The sequence below is a fragment of the Bombina bombina genome, chromosome 2 (assembly GCF_027579735.1).
Source record: "Bombina bombina isolate aBomBom1 chromosome 2, aBomBom1.pri, whole genome shotgun sequence".
Lineage (NCBI taxonomy): Eukaryota > Metazoa > Chordata > Amphibia > Anura > Bombinatoridae > Bombina > Bombina bombina.
Genome location: NC_069500.1, coordinates 262,090,915 through 262,109,870, shown reverse-complemented (window position 1 = coordinate 262,109,870; position 18,956 = coordinate 262,090,915). Strand labels below are relative to the sequence as shown.

The window sequence follows — 18,956 nt, the reverse complement described above, 5'->3', positions numbered from 1 at the left end:
AAAATGTTTTACCTGACTTAAATGCCAGGGCGGGCCGTGGACTGGATACACCGCAAGAGAAAGTAATTTATCAGGTAAGCATGAATTGTTTTCTCTTGCAAGATGTAACCAGTCCACAGATTCATCCTTTACTTGTGGGATACCAATACCAAAGCTTTAGGACACGGATGAAGGGAGGGAACAAGACAGGTACCTTAAACGGAAGGCACCACTGCTTGCAAAACCTTTCTACCAAAAATAGCCTCCGAAGAAGCAAAAGTATCGAATTTGTAAAATTTGGCAAAAGTATGCAGTGAAGACCAAGTCGCTGCCTTACAAATCTGTTCAACAGAAGCCTCATTTTTGAAAGCCAATGTGGAAGCCACTGCTCTGGTAGAATGAGCAGTAATTCTTTCAGAAGGCTGCTGGCCAGCAGTCTCATAGGCCAAACGGATGATGCTTTTCAGCCAAAAGGAAAGAGAGGTAGTAGTCGCTTTCTGACCTCTCCTCTTACCAGAATAGATAACAAACAAGGAAGATGTTTGTCTGAAATCCTTAGTTGCTTGCAAATAGAACTTTAAAGCACAAACTACATCAAGATTGTGTAATAGACGTTCCTTCTTCGAAGATGGATTAGGACACAGAGAAGGAACAACTATTACCTGGTTAATATTCTTGTTAGAAGCAACTTTAGGAAGAAAACCAGGCTTGGTACGCAAAACTACCTTATCTGCGTGGAACACCAGGTAAGGTGAATCACACTGTAAGGCAGATAATTCTGAAACTTTCCAGATAACAACTTAATGTCTATGGAATGTAAAGGTTCAAACGGAACCCCTTGAAAAACTGAAAGAACTAGATTCAAACTCCATGGCGGAGCCACAGGTTTATAGACAGGCTTGATTCTGACTAAAGCCTGAGCAAACACTTGAACGTCTGGTACCTCTGCCAGACGCTTGTGTAACAGAATAGACAAAGCAGATATTTGTCCTTTTAAGAAACTAGCTGACAATCCTTTCTCCAGTCCTTCTTGGAGAAAGGACAATATCCTGGGAATCCTAATCTTACTCCATGAGTAACCCTTGGATTCACACCAACAAAGATATTTCCGCCATATCTTATGGTAGATTTTCCTGGTGACAGGCTTTCTCGCCTGAATCAGAGTATCTATAACTGACTCAGAGAACCCACGCTTTGATAGAATTAAGCGTTCAATCTCCAAGCAGTCAGACGTAGAGAAACTAAATTTGGAAGCTTGAACGGACCCTGTATTAGAAGATCCTGCCTCATTGGCAGTGTCCATGGTGGGACAGATGACATGTCCACTAGGTCTGCATACCAAGTCCTGCGTGGCCACGCATGCGCTATCAGAATCACCGAAGCCTTCTCCTGCTTGATTCTGGCAACCAGACGCGGGAAGAGAGGAAACGGTGGAAAAACATAAGCCAGATTGAAGGATCAAGGCGCTGCTAGAGTATCTATCAATACCGCCTTGGGATCCCGGAACCTGGACCCGTAGAGAGGAAGTTTGGTGTTCTGACGGGACGCCATCAGATCCAACTCTGGGGTGCCCCATAGCGGAGTCAGCTGGGCAAATACCTCCGGGTGGAGTTCCCACTCCCCCGGGTGAAAAGTCTGACCACTTAGAAAATCTGCCTCCCAGTTTTAGCTTTCTGACCTCCGTCAGAAATATTTTCATTTCTACCGAGTCTATCAGGGTTCCTAGGAATGGAACTCTTGTGAGGGGGGAGAGAGAGCTCTTTTTGATGTTCACCTTCCACCCGTGAGACCTCAGAAAGGCCAATACAATCTCCGTGTGAGACTTGGTTCTTTGGAAAGTTGACGCCTGAATTAAGATGTCGTCTAGGTAAGGCGCCACTGTTATGCCCCGCGGTCTTAGAACCGCCAGGAGGGACCCTAGCACCTTTGTGAAAATTCTGGGAGCAGTGGCCAACCCGAAAGGAAGAGCCACAAACTGAAAATGCTTGTCCAGAAAGGCGAACCTGAGAAACTGGTGATGATCTTTGTGGATAGGAATGTGCAGATACGCATCCTTTAGATCCACAGTAGTCATATATTGACCCTCCCTCCTGGATCATTGGTAAGATTGTCCGAATGGTCTCCATCTTGAATGATGGGACTCTGAGAAATTTGTTTAGAATTTTGAGATCCAGGATTGGTCTGAAAGTTCCTTCTTGTTTGGGAACCACAAACAGGTTTGAGTAAAACCCCAGTCCTTGTTCTGCAATTGGAACTGGGTGGATCACTCCCATTGTATGTAGCTCTTCTACACAGCGTAAAAACGCCTCTTTCTTTGTCTGATCTGTAGACAGACGAGAAATGTGGAACCTTCCCCTTGGAGGAGAGTCCTTGAATTCTAGAAGGTATCCCTGGGCTACAATCTCTAATGCCCAAGGATCGTGTACATCTCTTGCCCAGGCCTGAGCGAAGAGAGAGAGTCTGCCCATTACTAGATCCGGTCCCGGATCGGGGGCTACCCCTTCATGCTGTCTTGGTGGCAGCTGCAGGCTTTTTGGCCTGTTTACCCTTATTCCAGCCCTGGTAAGGTTTCCAGTTTGCCTTGGGCTGTGAAGCGTTACCCTCTTGCTTTGCAGCCGGAGAGGATGAAGCGGGGCCGTTCCTGAAATTGCAAAAGGAGCGAAAATTTGCTTTGTTCTTTGTTTTAAAGGCTTTGTCCTGAGGGAGAGCATGGCCTTTTCCCCCGGTGATATCTGAAATAATCTCTTTCAATTCAGGCCCGAATAGGGTCTTCCCTTTGAAAGGAATGTTCAAAAGCTTGGATTTAGACGACACATCGGCCGACCAAGACTTTAGCCATAGCGCCCTGCGTGCCAAAATGGCGAAACCTGAATTTTTTGCGCGCTAACTTAGCTATTTGGAAAGCGGCGTCAGTGATAAAAGAATTAGCTAGCTTTAGAGCCTTAATTCTATCCATAATTTCCTCATATGAGGTCTCCGTCTGGAGCGAGTCTTCCAGCGCCTCAAACCAGAAAGCAGCTGCAGTAGCTACAGGAATAATGCAGGCAATAGGTTGGAGAAGAAAACCTTGTTGAACAAAAATTTTCTTGAGTAAACCCTCTAATTTTTTATCCATAGGGTCTTTAAAAGCACAACTGTCTTCAATTGGTATGGTTGTGCGTTTAGCTAGTGTAGAAACAGCCCCCTCCACCTTACGGACCGTCTGCCACGAGTCCCACATGGGGTCAGATATGGGGAACATTTTCTTAAAAACAGGAGGGGGGACAAAAGGGACACCTGGCCTATCCCACTCCCTAGTAACGATATCCGCAATCCTCTTAGGGACCGGAAACGCATCCGTGTAAACAGGGACCTCTAGGTACTTGTCCATTTTACACAATTTCTCTGGGATCACCAAAGGGTCTACCTCCCTAAGTAAAACACGGAGGTGTTCTAGTTTAAATTTAAAAGCCAATGTATCTGAATCTGTCTGGGGAGGAACCCTTCTTGAATCAGAGACTTCTCCCTCAGACATCAAATCCCTCGCTCCCACTTCAGAGCGTTGTGAGGGTATATCGGATACGGCTACAAAGCGTCAGAATGCTCATAATCTGTTCTTAAAATGGAGCTATCACGCTTTGCAGGTAACACGGGCAGTTTAGATAAGAAGGCTGTAAGAGAATTATCCATGACTGCCGCTAAGTCTTGTAATGTAAAAGGGTTAGACGCACTAGAGGTACTAGGTGTCGCTTGCGCGGGCGTAACTGGTTGTGACACTTGGGGAGAGGCAGACGGGCTACCCTCGTTACCTTCAGTCTGAGAATCATCTTGGGCCACATTCTTAAGTGCAACAATATGATCTTTAAAGTGTATAGACATATCAGTACAAGTGGGACACATTCTGAGAGGGGGTTCCACCATGGCTTCTAAAGACATTGAACAAGGATTTTCCTTAGTGTCAGACATGTTTAACAGACTAGTAGAGTACACAAACAGGCTTGGAATCACTTTAATCAAATAAAAAACACAATTTGAAAAAAAAACGTTACTGTGCCTTTAAGAGATAAAAAGAGCACACAATTTTACAAAAGGTGAAAAATGCAGCAATCTTTCTGAAATTTTCACAGTATGTAGCTAAAGCCTTAATAAGATTGCACCCCAAGTTTCAAAACGATTAACCCCTTAATGCCCAAACCGGAGCAGCCTAAAGCCAACACCTGGTTAAATCACTACAGCACCTTGCCACAGCCTTGCTGTGGCCCTACCTTCCCTTAGGGATCAGATTTGGGGGAATATAGCTTCTTTTAGGCCCTCAAACATCAGCAGGACCCTCCATGTGAAACAGCATGAACTTCTCTGCAATTCTAACAGTGCATCTGAGGCAATTAGGCCCCTCCCACTCTACTCCGGAGCTGTGAGGCCTAGTAAATCACTCCTAAGTGACTAAAAAACAGCCATGTGGTAATAACCCAGAAAAAACCCAAAGGGGCTTTCAAAGTGTCTTGCAAAACGATTTTTCCTTAGCCAAACAATCGATTGCCCTGAATAAGTGTCAACCAGTATATTAGCCCTATTATGTAAGCATTCAATTCCTTACTAAGTCTGTGAACATAGCTTACCCTCCCCTCATGGGGATATTGTCAGTCTTCTAGCATTATCTCAGTCTTGTCTAGAAATAAATGACTGAACATACCTTATTGCAGATCACCCTGCAAACTGTTCCCCCCAAATGAAGTTTTCTGGTACTCCTCAGTCCTGTGTGGGAACAGCAGTGGATTTTAGTTACAACATGCTAAAATCATTTTCCTCTCAGCAGAAAACTTCATCACTTTTCTGCTAGAGAGTAAATAGTACAAACCGGTACCATTTAAAATAACAAACTTTTGATTGAAGATAATAAAACTACAATTCTAACACCACATTCACTTTACACTCCCGAGAGAGACCCTAGTGCTTAGAGCCAGCAAAAAGAATGACTGGGGGGTGGAGCTAGAGGGGGAGCTATATGGACAGCTTTGCTGTGTGCCCTCTTTGCTACTTCCTGTAGGGAATGAGAATATCCCACAATTAAAGGATGAATCCGTGGACTGGATACACCTTGCAAGAGAAAAGGTGTACAAAAACTAAAACTAGGAGAAAAAGACAGTATCAGTTCCCTAAACAATCTCCAATGTTAAAGGGAATATGTAGTCAAAATTAAACTATCATGATTCAGATAGGGCATGCAAACCAACAACTCTCTAACTCCATCGCCAAACTGGCTTTGTTCTCTTGGCATACTTTATTAAAAGCTAAACCTTGGGGATACAAGAATCATTCTCATCAGAAACCTTTTCAGTGAAATAACTGGATCTTTTGTTCAAACCTGTAACCAAGCCAGGAAGGAGAGAGGGAGAGAGAGAGGGATACTGTGACTTACTGATAAGCTAAAGTTCTTCATACTGAAAGTTATATCATATGCATATCTACTGTGTAAATAGTCTTATACCACTTAGAAAACCTTAAAGGGACATTAAACCCAAAAACATAATTTATGATTACCTGATAAATGTATTTATCTTGTAGTGTATCCATCCATCCATTACTTGTGGGATATTCTCCTTCCCAACAGGAAGTTGCAAGAGGATCACCCAAAGCAGAGCTGCTATATAGCTCCTCCCCTAACTGTCATATCCAGTCATTCGACCGAAAACAAACAGAGAAAGGAGAAAACAGAGAAAGGAGAAACCATAGGGTGCAGTGGTGACTGCAGTTTAATTAAAATTTAGACCTGCCTTAAAAGGACAGGGTGGGCCGTGGACTGGATACACTACAAGAGAAATAAATTTATCAGGTAAGCATAAATTGTGTTTTCTCTTGTAAGGTGTATCCAGTCCACGGATCATCCATTACTTGTGGGATACCAATACCAAAGCTAAAGTACACGGATGATGGGAGGGACAAGGCAGGATTAAGCGGAAGGAACCACTGTCTGAAGAACCTTTCTCCCAAACACAGCCTCCGAAGAAGCAAAAGTATCAAATTTGTAAAATTTTGAAAAAGTGTGAAGCGAAGACCAAGTCGCAGCCTTGCAAATCTGTTCAACAGAGGCCTCATTTTTGAAGGCCCAGGTGGAAGCCACAGCTCTAGTAGAATGAGCTGTAATCCTTTCAGGGGGCTGCTGTCCAGCAGTCTCATAGGCTAGGCGTATTACGCTCCGAAGCCAAAAGGAAAGAGAGGTTGCCGAAGCTTTTTGACCTCTCCTCTGTCCAGAGTAAACGACAAACAGGGAAGATGTTTGACGAAAATCCTTAGTAGCTTGTAAGTAAAACTTCAAGGCACGGACTACGTCCAGATTATGTAAAAGACGTTCCTTCTTTGAAGAAGGATTAGGACACAATGATGGAACAACAATCTCTTGATTGATATTCTTGTTAGAAACCACCTTAGGTAAAAACCCAGGTTTGGTACGCAGAACTACCTTATCTGCATGAAAAATCAGATAAGGAGAATCACATTGTAAGGCAGACAGCTCAGAGACTCTCCGAGCCAAGGAAATAGCCATCAACAACAGAACTTTCCAAGATAAAAGTTTAATATCAATGGAATGAAGGGGTTCAAACGGAACTCCTTGAAGAACCTTAAGAACCAAGTTTAAGCTCCACGGGGGAGCAACAGGTTTAAACACAGGCTTAATTCTAACCAAAGCCTGGCAAAACGCCTGGACGTCTGGAACCTCTGCCAGACGCTTGTGCAAAAGAATAGACAGAGCAGAAATCTGTCCCTTTAAGGAACTAGCTGATAATCCTTTGTCCAAGCCCTCTTGGAGAAAGGACAATATTCTAGGAATCCTAACCTTACTCCATGAGTAATTCTTGGATTCACACCAATAAAGATATTTACTCCATATCTTGTGGTAGATTTCCCTGGTAACAGGCTTTCGTGCCTGTATTAAGGTATCAATGACTGACTCGGAGAAGCCACGCTTTGATAGAATCAAGCGTTCAATTTCCATGCAGTCAGTCTCAGAGAAATTAGATTTGGATGATTGAAAGGACCTTGTATCAGAAGGTCCTGTCTTAGAGGCAGAGTCCATGGTGGAAAGGATGACATGTCCACTAGGTCTGCATACCAAGTCCTGCGTGGCCACGCAGGTGCTATCAGAATCACCGATGCTCCCTCCTGTTTGATTTTGGCAATCAGTCGAGGGAGCAGAGGAAACGGTGGAAACACATAAGCCAGGTTGAAGAACCAAGGCGCTGCTAGAGCATCTATCAGCGTCGCTTCTGGGTCCCTGGACCTGGATCCGTAACAAGGAAGCTTGGCGTTCTGGCGAGACGCCATGAGATCCAACTCTGGTTTGCCCCAACGATGAATCAACTGAGCAAACACCTCCGGATGGAGTTCCCACTCCCCCGGATGGAAAGTCTGACGACTTAGAAAATCCGCCTCCCAGTTCTCCACGCCTGGGATATGGATTGCTGACAGGTGGCAAGAGTGGTACTCTGCCCAGCGAATTATTTTTGAGACTTCTAACATCGCTAGGGAACTCCTGGTTCCCCCTTGATGGTTGATGTAAGCCACAGTCGTGATGTTGTCCGACTGAACTGAGGCCAAGCCAGAAGAGCATTGAATATCGCTCTTAACTCCAGAATATTTATTGGAAGGAGTTTCTCCTCCTGAGTCCACGATCCCTGTGCCTTCAGGGAATTCCAGACTGCACCCCAACCTAAAAGGCTGGCATCTGTTGTTACAATTGTCCAATCTGGCCTGCAAAAGGTCATACCCTTGGACAGGTGTACCCGAGACAACCACCAGAGAAGAGAATCTCTGGTCTCTTGATCCAGATTTAGCAGAGGGGACAAATCTGTGTAATCCCCATTCCACTGACTCAGCATGCATAATTGAAGCGGTCTGAGATGAAGGCGCACAAATGGCACTATGTCCATTGCCGCTACCATTAAGCCGATTACCTCCATACACTGAGCTACCGAAGGGCACGGAATGGAGTGAAGAACACGGCAAGCATTTAGAAGTTTTGATAACCTGGACTCCGTCAGGTAAATTTTCATTTCTACAGAATCTATAAGAGTCCCTAAGAAGGAGACTCTTGTGAGTGGGGATAGAGAACTCTTTTCCTCGTTCACTTTCCACCCGTGCGACCTCAGAAATGCCAGAACTATCTCTGTATGAGACTTGGCAACTTGAAAGCTTGACGCCTGTATCAGGATGTCGTCTAGATATGGAGCCACCGCTATGCCTCGCGGTCTTAGAACCGCCAGAAGTGAGCCCAGAACCTTTGTAAAGATTCTCGGGGCTGTAGCCAACCCGAAGGGAAGAGCTACAAATTGGTAATGCCTGTCTAGAAAGGCAAACCTTAGAAACCGATGATGATTTTTGTGAATCGGTATGTGAAGGTAGGCATCCTTTAAGTCCACTGTGGTCATGTACTGACCTTCTTGGATCATGGGTAGGATGGTCCGAATAGTTTCCATTTTGAAAGATTGAACTCTGAGGAATTTGTTTAAGATCTTTAGATCCAAAATTGGTCTGAAGGTTCCCTCTTTTTTGGGAACCACAAACAGATTTGAATAAAAACCCTGACCTTGTTCCGTCCGCAGAACTGGATGGATCACTCCCATAACTAGGAGGTCTTGCACACAGCGTAGGAATGCCTCTTTCTTTATCTGATTTGCAGATAGCCTTGAAAGATGAAATCTCCCTTGTGGAGGGGAAGCTTTGAAGTCCAGAAGATATCCCTGAGATATGATCTCCAACGCCCAGGGATCCTGAACATCTCTTGCCCACGCCTGGGCGAAGAGAGAAAGTCTGCCCCCTACTAGATCCGTCGCCGGATAGGGGGCCGTTCCTGCATGCTGTCTTAGAGGCAGCAGCAGGCTTTCTGGCCTGCTTGCCTTTGTTCCAGGACTGGTTAGGTTTCCAGACCTGCTTAGATTGAGCAAAAGTTCCCTCTTGTTTTGAAGCGGAAGAAGTTGATGCTGCACCTGCCTTGAAATTTCGAAAGGCACGAAAATTAGACTGTTTGGCCTTTGCTTTGGCCCTGTCCTGAGGAAGGGTATGACCCTTACCTCCAGTAATGTCAGCAATAATTTCCTTCAAACCAGGCCCGAATAAGGTCTGCCCCTTGAAAGGAATGTTGAGTAATTTAGACTTCGAAGTCACGTCAGCTGACCAGGATTTAAGCCATAGCGCCCTACGCGCTTGGATGGCGAATCCGGAATTCTTAGCCGTTAGTTTAGTCAAATGAACAATGGCATCAGAAAAAAATGAGTTAGCTAGCTTAAGTGTTCTAAGCTTGTCAATAATTTCAGTCAATGGAGCTGTATGGATGGCCTCTTCCAGGGCCTCAAACCAGAATGCCGCCGCGGCCGTGACAGGCACAATGCATGCAAGCGGCTGTAAAATAAAACCTTGTTGAACAAACATTTTCTTAAGGTAACCCTCCAATTTTTTATCCATTGGATCTGAAAAAGTACAACTGTCCTCAACCGGGATAGTAGTACGCTTTGCTAAAGTAGAAACTGCTCCCTCCACCTTAGGGACCGTCTGCCATAAGTCCCGTGTAGTGGCGTCTATTGGAAACATTTTTCTAAATATAGGAGGTGGGGAAAAAGGCACACCCGGTCTATCCCACTCCTTGCTAATAATTTCTGTAAGCCTTTTAGGTACAGGAAAAACATCAGTACACACCGGCACCGCATAGTATTTATCCAGCCTACACAATTTCTCTGGTACTGCAACTGTGTTACAGTCATTCAGAGCAGCTAATACCTCCCCAAGTAACACACGGAGGTTCTCAAGCTTAAATTTAAAATTAGAAATCTCTGAATCAGGTTTCCCCGAATCAGAGATGTCACCCACAGACTGAAGCTCTCCGTCCTTATGATCTGCATATTGTGACGCAGTATCAGACATGGCCCTTACAGCATCTGCGCGCTCTGTATTTCTCCTAACCCCAGAGCAATCGCGCTTGCCTCTTAATTCAGGCAACCTGGATAATACCTCTGACAGGGTATTATTCATGATTGCAGCCATGTCCTGCAAGGTAATCGCTATGGGCATCCCTGATGTAATTGGCGCCATATTAGCGTGCATCCCCTGAGCGGGAGGCGAAGGGTCTGACACGTGGGGAGAGTTAGTCGGCATAACTTCCCCCCTCGTCAGAATCTTCTGGTGATATTTCTTTTATAGTTAAAGACTGATCTTTACTGTTTAAGGTGAAATCAATACATTTAGTACACATTCTCCTATGGGGCTCCACCATGGCTTTCAAACATAATGAACAAGTAGTTTCCTCTGTGTCAGACATGTTTAAACAGACTAGCAATGAGACTAGCAAGCTTGGAAAACACTTTAAACAAGTTTACAAGCAATATAAAAAACGTTACTGCACCTTTAAGAAACACAAATTTTGTCAAAATTTGAAATAACAGTGAAAAAAGGCAGTTACACTAACGAAATTTTTACAGTGTATGTAACAAGTTAGCAGAGCATTGCACCCACTTGCAAATGGATGATTAACCCCTTAATACCAAAAACGGAATAATAAATGACAAAAACGTTTTTTCAAACAGTCACAACAACTGCCACAGCTCTACTGTGGCTTTTTACCTTCCTCAAAAACGACTTTGAAGCCTTTTGAGCCCTTCAAAGATGTCCTGTATCATGCAGAGGGAAGCTGAATGTCTCTGTCAGTATTTTTAGCTGCACAGAAAAGCACTAAAATAGGCCCTTCCCACTCATATTGCAACAGTGGAAAGCCTAAGGAAACTGTTACTAGGCAAAATTCAAGCCAGCCATGTGGAAAAAACTAGGCCCCAATAAGTTTTATCACCAAATACATATAAAAACGATTAAACATGCCAGCAAACATTTTATATTACATTTTTATAAGAGTATGTATCTCTATTAATAAGCCTGATACCAGTCGCTATCACTGCATTTAAGGCTTTACTTACATTAGTTCGGTATCAGCAGCATTTTCTAGCAAATTCCATCCCTAGAAAAATATTAACTGCACATACCTTATTGCAGGAAAACCTGCACGCCATTCCCTCTCTGAAGTTACCTCACTCCTCAGAATATGTGAGAACAGCCATGGATCTTAGTTACTTCTGCTAAGATCATAGAAAACGCAGGCAGATTCTTCTTCTAAATACTGCCTGAGATAAACAGTACACTCCGGCACCATTTAATAATAACAAACTTTTGATTGAAGAATAAACTAAGTATAAAACACCACACTCCTCTTACGACCTCCATCTTTGGTGAGGCTTGCAAGAGAATGACTGGATATGACAGTTAGGGGAGGAGCTATATAGCAGCTCTGCTGTGGGTGATCCTCTTGCAACTTCCTGTTGGGAAGGAGAATATCCCACAAGTAATGGATGATTCGTGGACTGGATACACTTAACAAGAGAAATATATTTTTTATTATTCAGATAGAGAATACAAATTTAAAAAAAAGTTTCCAATTTACTTCTATTATCAAATTTGCTTCCTTCTCATGTTATTCTTTGCTGAAGAGATACTTAGGTAGGTAGCGTGCACGTGCCTGAAGCACTACATGACAGGATATAGTGCTGCCATCTAGTGCTCATGCTAATGTATAACATTGTTGCAAAATTGCTGCCATATAGTGCTGCAGACACATGCACACTTCTGAGCTTATATCCTTGCTTTTCAACAAAGGATAACAAGAAAAATAAGAAAATTTGATAACAGAAGTAAATTGGAAAGTTGTTTAAAATTATGTGCTCTGTCTGAATTATGAAAGAAAACATTTGGGTTTTATGTCCCTTTAAGTAACAGATATCATGTAAATAATACAGTAAGGTATGATACACACCATAATTATACAAAGGTTATACTACATTATTAACTACCTTGCACATATCTGCTTCTATCTGCTGATGAATACTGATGTAACTCTTCTTTACTTGCTGCTTATCTTTGATCATAGCTGTCAGCCGGTGGAGTGGTCCTGAATTGAGTTCCTCAGCATGGGTCTTCATGATTTTGCTCAGCTGTTCTGTCTGCTGTACCATATGCAACCATGACTTAAAAAAAAAAAAGCAAAATTCACTAAGGTTTCATTATTTTCAATTTAAAAAGGTTCATTTATTTTTTTTAAATAAAACTATTTTTGAGAGAAAATCCACCCAAAAAAAGCTACCAAAAAGAGTTTTCTATTTACGTTACAGTAGTTTTGCAAAAATGTTATACATTTCCAAGAGCACTAGGTGGTAGCACTATCTCTTGCTATGTAGTGTTCCAGATACCAACCTAGGTATCTCTTCCACACAGAATATCATAGGAACTAAACAAATTTGGTAAGACGTAAATTGGAAACTTTTTAAAATTGTATGCTGTGTCTGAATCCCAAAATAATATTTGTGGGTTTCATATTGGGATGGCCAAGCAGTAAAAGTTAAAGTGAAAACTTTTGAGCAGAAGATAGTATTCTAAAGGACATAAAGCAACTTGAATGAATATTTGTAAAATATAGTAATCTCTGTACCTGTAAAGTACAGTTATATTATGATAGATAGATAGATAGATAGATAGATAGATAGATAGATAGATAGATAGATAGATAGTGTGTGTAATTTTAGGAGATGTGTCCGTACAGTTAATAAATAACTGGATCTTACAACAAACGACAAATTTATACAATTTCTAAAAGCAGAAGAGTAAAAAGCTTATCAGAGGTCCAGGGTTGCCGACTAGTAAAAACATAATTTATGCTTACCTGATAAATTCCTTTCTTCTGTTGTGTGATCAGTCCACGGGTCATCATTACTTCTGGAATATAACTCCTCCCCAACAGGAAATGCAAGAGGATTCACCCAGCAGAGCTGCATATAGCTCCTCCCCTCTACGTCAGTCCCAGTCATTCGACCAAGAAACAACGAGAAAGGAGTAACCAAGGGTGAAGTGGTGACTGGAGTATAATTTAAAAGATATTTACCTGCCTTAAAACAGGGCGGGCCGTGGACTGATCACACAACAGAAGAAAGGAATTTATCAGGTAAGCATAAATTATGTTTTCTTCTGTTATGTGTGATCAGTCCACGGGTCATCATTACTTCTGGGATACCAATACCAAAGCAAAAGTACACGGATGACGGGAGGGATAGGCAGGCTCATTATACAGAAGGAACCACTGCCTGAAGAACCTTTCTCCCAAAAATAGCCTCCGAAGAAGCAAAAGTGTCAAATTTGTAAAATTTGGAAAAAGTATGAAGCGAAGACCAAGTTGCAGCCTTGCAAATCTGTTCAACAGAGGCCTCATTCTTAAAGGCCCAAGTGGAAGCCACAGCTCTAGTGGAGTGAGCTGTAATTCTTTCAGGAGGCTGCTGTCCAGCAGTCTCATAGGCTAAACGTATTATGCTACGAAGCCAAAAAGAGAGAGAGGTAGCAGAAGCTTTTTGACCTCTCCTCTGTCCAGAGTAAACGACAAACAAGGAAGAAGTTTGGCGAAAATCTTTAGTTGCCTGCAAGTAGAACTTGAGGGCACGAACTACATCCAGATTGTGTAAAAGACGTTCCTTCTTTGAAGAAGGATTTGGACACAAGGATGGGACAACAATCTCTTGATTGATGTTCCTGTTAGTGACTACCTTAGGTAAGAACCCAGGTTTAGTACGCAGAACTACCTTGTCTGAGTGAAAAATCAGATAAGGGGAATCACAATGTAAGGCTGATAACTCAGAGACTCTTCGAGCCGAGGAAATAGCCATTAAAAACAGAACTTTCCAAGATAACATTTTTATATCAATGGAATGAAGGGGTTCAAACGGAACACCCTGTAAAACGTTAAGAACTAAGTTTAAACTCCATGGTGGAGCAACAGCTTTAAACACAGGCTTGATCCTAGCTAAAGCCTGACAAAAGGACTGGACGTCTGGATTTTCTGACAGACGTCTGTGTAACAAGATGGACAGAGCTGAAATCTGTCCCTTTAATGAACTAGCTGATAAACCCTTTTCTAAACCTTCTTGTAGAAAAGACAATATCCTAGCGATCCTAACCTTACTCCAGGAGTAACCTTTGGATTCGCACCAGTATAGGTATTTCCGCCATATTTTATGGTAAATCCTTCTGGTAACAGGCTTCCTAGCCTGAATCAGGGTATCAATAACCGACTCAGAAAAACCACGTTTTGATAAAATCAAGCGTTCAATTTCCAAGCAGTCAGCTTCAGAGAAGTTAGATTTTGATGTTTGAATGGACCCTGTATCAGAAGGTCCTGTCTCAGAGGTAGAGACCAAGGCGGACAGGATGACATGTCCACTAGATCTGCATACCAAGTCCTGCGTGGTCAAGCAGGTGCTATTAGAATTACTGATGCTCTCTCCTGTTTGATCTTGGCAATCAATCGAGGAAGCAGCGGGAAGGGTGGAAACACATAAGCCATCCTGAAGTTCCAAGGTGCTGTCAAAGCATCTATCAGAACTGCTCCCGGATCCCTGGATCTGGACCCGTAGCGAGGAAGTTTGGCGTTCTGGCGAGACGCCATGAGATCTATCTCTGGTTTGCCCCAACGTCGAAGTATTTGGGCAAAGACCTCCGGATGAAGTTCCCACTCCCCCGGATGAAGAGTCTGGCGACTCAAGAAATCCGCCTCCCAGTTCTCCACTCCCGGGATGTGGATTGCTGACAGGTGGCAAGAGTGAGACTCTGCCCAGCGAATTATCTTTGATACTTCCATCATTGCTAGGGAGCTTCTTGTCCCTCCCTGATGGTTGATGTAAGCTACAGTCGTGATGTTGTCCGACTGAAACCTGATGAACCCCCGAGTTATTAACTGGGGCCAAGCCAGAAGGGCATTGAGAACTGCTCTCAATTCCAGAATGTTTATTGGAAGGAGACTCTCCTCCTGATTCCATAGTCCCTGAGCCTTCAGAGAATTCCAGACAGCGCCCCAACCTAGTAGGCTGACGTCTGTTGTTACAATTGTCCAGTCTGGCCTGCTGAATGGCATTCCCCTGGACAGGTGTGGCCGATGAAGCCACCATAGAAGAGAATTTCTGGTCTCTTGATTCAGATTCAGAGTAGGGGACAAATCTGAGTAATCCCCATTCCACTGACTTAGCATGCATAGTTGCAGCGGTCTGAGGTGTAGGCGAGCAAAAGGTACTATGTCCATTGCCGCTACCATTAAGCCGATCACCTCCATGCATTGAGCTACTGACGGGTGTTGAATGGAATGAAGGACGCGGCATGCATTTTGAAGTTTTGTTAACCTGTCTTCTGTCAGGTAAATCTTCATTTCTACAGAATCTATAAGAGTCCCCAAGAATGGAACTCTTGTGAGAGGAAAGAGAGAACTCTTCTTTTCGTTCACTTTCCATCCATGCGACCTTAGAAATGCCAGAACTAACTCTGTATGAGACTTGGCAGTTTGAAAGCTTGAAGCTTGTATTAGAATGTCGTCTAGGTACGGAGCTACCGAAATCCCTCGCGGTCTTAGTACCGCTAGAAGGGCACCCAGAACCTTTGTGAAGATTCTTGGAGCCGTAGCCAATCCGAATGGAAGAGCTACAAACTGGTAGTGCCTGTCTAAGAAGGCAAACCTTAGATACCGGTGATGATCTTTGTGGATCGGTATGTGAAGGTAAGCATCCTTTAAATCCACTGTGGTCATGTACTGACCCTCTTGGATCATGGGTAAAATTGTCCGAATAGTTTCCATTTTGAACGATGGAACTCTTAGGAATTTGTTTAGAGTCTTTAAATCTAAGATTGGCCTGAAAGTTCCCTCTTTTTTGGGAACCACAAACAGGTTTGAGTAGAACCCTTGTCCTTGTTCCGACCACGGAACCGGATGGATCACTCCCATTGTTAACAGATCTTGTACGCAGCGTAGAAACGCTTCTTTCTTTATCTGGTTTGTTGACAACCTTGACAGATGAAATCTCCCTCTTGGGGGAGATAATTTGAAGTCTAGAAGGTATCCCTGAGATATGATCTCTAGTGCCCAGGGATCCTGAACATCTCTTGCCCAGGCCTGGGCGAAGAGAGAGAGTCTGCCCCCTACTAGATCCGGTCCCGGATCGGGGGCTCTCGGTTCATGCTGTCTTTGGGGCAGCAGCAGGTTTCCTGGCCTGCTTGCTTTTGTTCCAGGACTGGTTAGGCTTCCAGCCTTGCCTGTAACGAGCAACAGCTCCTTCCTGTTTTGGTGCAGTGGAGGTTGATGCTGCTCCTGTTTTGAAATTCCGAAAGGGACGAAAATTAGACTGTCTAGCCTTAGCTTTGGCCTTGTCTTGAGGTAGGGCGTGGCCCTTACCTCCCGTAATGTCAGCGATAAGTTCTTTCAAACCGGGCCCGAATAAGGACTGCCCCTTGAAAGGTATATTAAGTAATTTGGACTTAGAAGTAACATCAGCTGACCAGGATTTTAGCCACAGTGCCCTGCGTGCCTGTATGGCGAATCCTGAGTTCTTAGCCGTAAGTTTGGTTAAATGTACTACGGCCTCCGAAATGAAAGAATTAGCTAGTTTAAGGACTCTAAGCCTGTCCGTAATGTCGTCTAGCGTAGAGGAACTAAGGTTCTCTTCAAGCGACTCAATCCAAAATGCTGCCGCAGCCGTAATCGGCGCGATACATGCAAGGGGTTGTAATATAAAACCTTGTTGAACAAACATTTTCTTAAGGTAACCCTCTAATTTTTTATCCATTGGATCTGAGAAAGCACAGCTATCCTCCACCGGGATAGTGGTACGCTTAGCTAAAGTAGAAACTGCTCCCTCCACCTTGGGGACCGTTTGCCATAAGTCCCGAGTGGTGGCGTCTATTGGAAACATCTTTCTAAATATTGGAGGGGGTGAGAACGGCACACCGGGTCTATCCCACTCCTTAGTAACAATTTCAGTTAGTCTCTTAGGTATAGGAAAAACGTCAGTACTCGCCGGTACCGCAAAGTATTTATCCAACCTACACAGTTTCTCTGGTATTGCAACAGTGTTACAATCGTTGAGAGCTGCTAAGACCTCCCCTAGTAGTACACGGAGGTTCTCCAATTTAAATTTAAAATTTGAAATATCTGAGTCCAATCTGTTTGGATCAGAACCGTCACCCACAGAATGAAGCTCTCCGTCCTCATGCTCTGCGAGCTGTGACGCAGTATCAGACATGGCCCTAGCATTGTCAGCGCACTCTGTTCTCACCCCAGAGTGATCACGCTTGCCTCTTAGTTCAGGTAATTTAGACAAAACTTCAGTCATAACAGTAGCCATATCTTGTAATGTTATCTGTAATGGCCGCCCAGATGTACTAGGCGCCAAAATATCACGCACCTCCCGGGCGGGAGATGCAGGTACTGTCGCGTGAGGCGAGTTAGTCGGCATAACTCTCCCCTCGCTGTTTGGTGAAATTTGTTCACATTGTACAGATTGACTTTTATTTAAAGTAGCATCAATACAGTTAGTACATAAATTTCTATTGGGCTCCACCTTGGCATTGGAACAAATGACACAGATATCTTCCTCTGAGTCAGACATGTTTAACACACTAGCAAAAAACTTACAACTTGGTTATAATCTTTTTTAGCAAAAAACGTACTGTGCCTCAAAGAGGTACTAACGATTAAATGACAGTTGAAATAATGAACTGAAAAACAGTTATTGCATCAAATTTTAAAACAACACAACTTTTAGCAAAGGTTTGTTCCCATTAGTAAAAAACAACACTAATTAAATTTGTACATAAGAAAAACAAAACAACGTTTTTTATACACAGTCACTATAAGAATTCTCACAGCTCTGCTGAGAGAATTTACCTCCCTTCAAAGAAGTTTGAAGACCCCTGAGATCTGTCAGAGATGAACCGGATCATGCAGGACATATAAAAGTAGCTGACTGGAATTTTTTGATGCGTAGCAAAGAGCGCCAAAAACGGCCCCTCCCTCTCCCACACAGCAGTGAAGAGAAACGAAACTGTCACAATTAAAGCAAAAAACTGCCAAGTGGAAAATAATGCCCAAACATTTATTCACACAGTACCTCAGCAATGTAAACGATTCTACATTCCAGCAAAAACGTTTAACATGAGAATAGTTATTAAAAGGATTAGTGACCTTAACACAGTAGTTCCGGTGAAATACCATCCCCAGAATACTGAAGTGTATACATACATGTCATTTTAACGGTATGGCAGGCTTTTCTCATCAATTCCATTCAGAAAATAAAAACTGCCACATACCTCAATGCAGATTCATCTGCCCGCTGTCCCCTGATCTGAAGCCTTTACCTCCCTCAGATGGTCGAGAACAGCAATATGATCTTAACGACTCCGGTTAAAATCATAGTAAAAAATCTGTCAGATTCTTCCTCAAACTCTGCCAGAGAAGTAATAACACGCTCCGGTGCTATTTTAAAATAACAAACTTTTGATTGAAGTCATAAAAACTAAGTATAATCACCATAGTCCTCTCACACATCCTATCTAGTCGTTGGGTGCAAGAGAATGACTGGGACTGACGTAGAGGGGAGGAGCTATATGCAGCTCTGCTGGGTGAATCCTCTTGCATTTCCTGTTGGGGAGGAGTTATATTCCAGAAGTAATGATGACCCGTGGACTGATCACACATAACAGAAGAAATACAGTTCTGCGAATTGTATGCAAATAATTACAACTTCCCTATAATACTAACATGTTAAAATAACACTATATAATGTTTGATCGATTAAAGATATGATAAAGAGAGCAAGAAAGAGTGAGAAAAAAGCGCAAGAAAGAGAGCGCAGGAGAGAGAGAACAGTGTTACATCATTTGTGGAAAATAGTCTATATTCATACAACCTTGTCATTATCAGAAAGATTTATTAAATCCACTTATAAGATAATTAATTTATACACGAAATTCACCATCTCAATGAATCGAATAATTAATTTACGAGGAAGTTTACCCCTGATCGAAGCCTGCATCCATAACCTTCTACCATTTGTTCACATGCTTTGCCAGCAAGCCTCTGAACTGTGTTTACATTGAACCAT

The 18,956-nt window shown here is 43.1% G+C and overlaps 1 protein-coding gene across 2 annotated transcripts in view; it reads right to left on the bottom strand.

Moving 5' to 3' along the window:
* FER (FER tyrosine kinase) overlaps positions 1 to 18,956 on the bottom strand; it is a 728,481-nt gene that overhangs the window by 649,459 nt on the left and 60,066 nt on the right. For both annotated transcript variants that reach the window (XM_053701530.1, XM_053701531.1), the window contains exon 4: positions 11,844 to 12,017. In XM_053701530.1, coding sequence (XP_053557505.1) covers positions 11,844 to 12,017 — 174 coding nt within the window. The remainder of the gene's footprint in view (positions 1 to 11,843; positions 12,018 to 18,956) is intronic.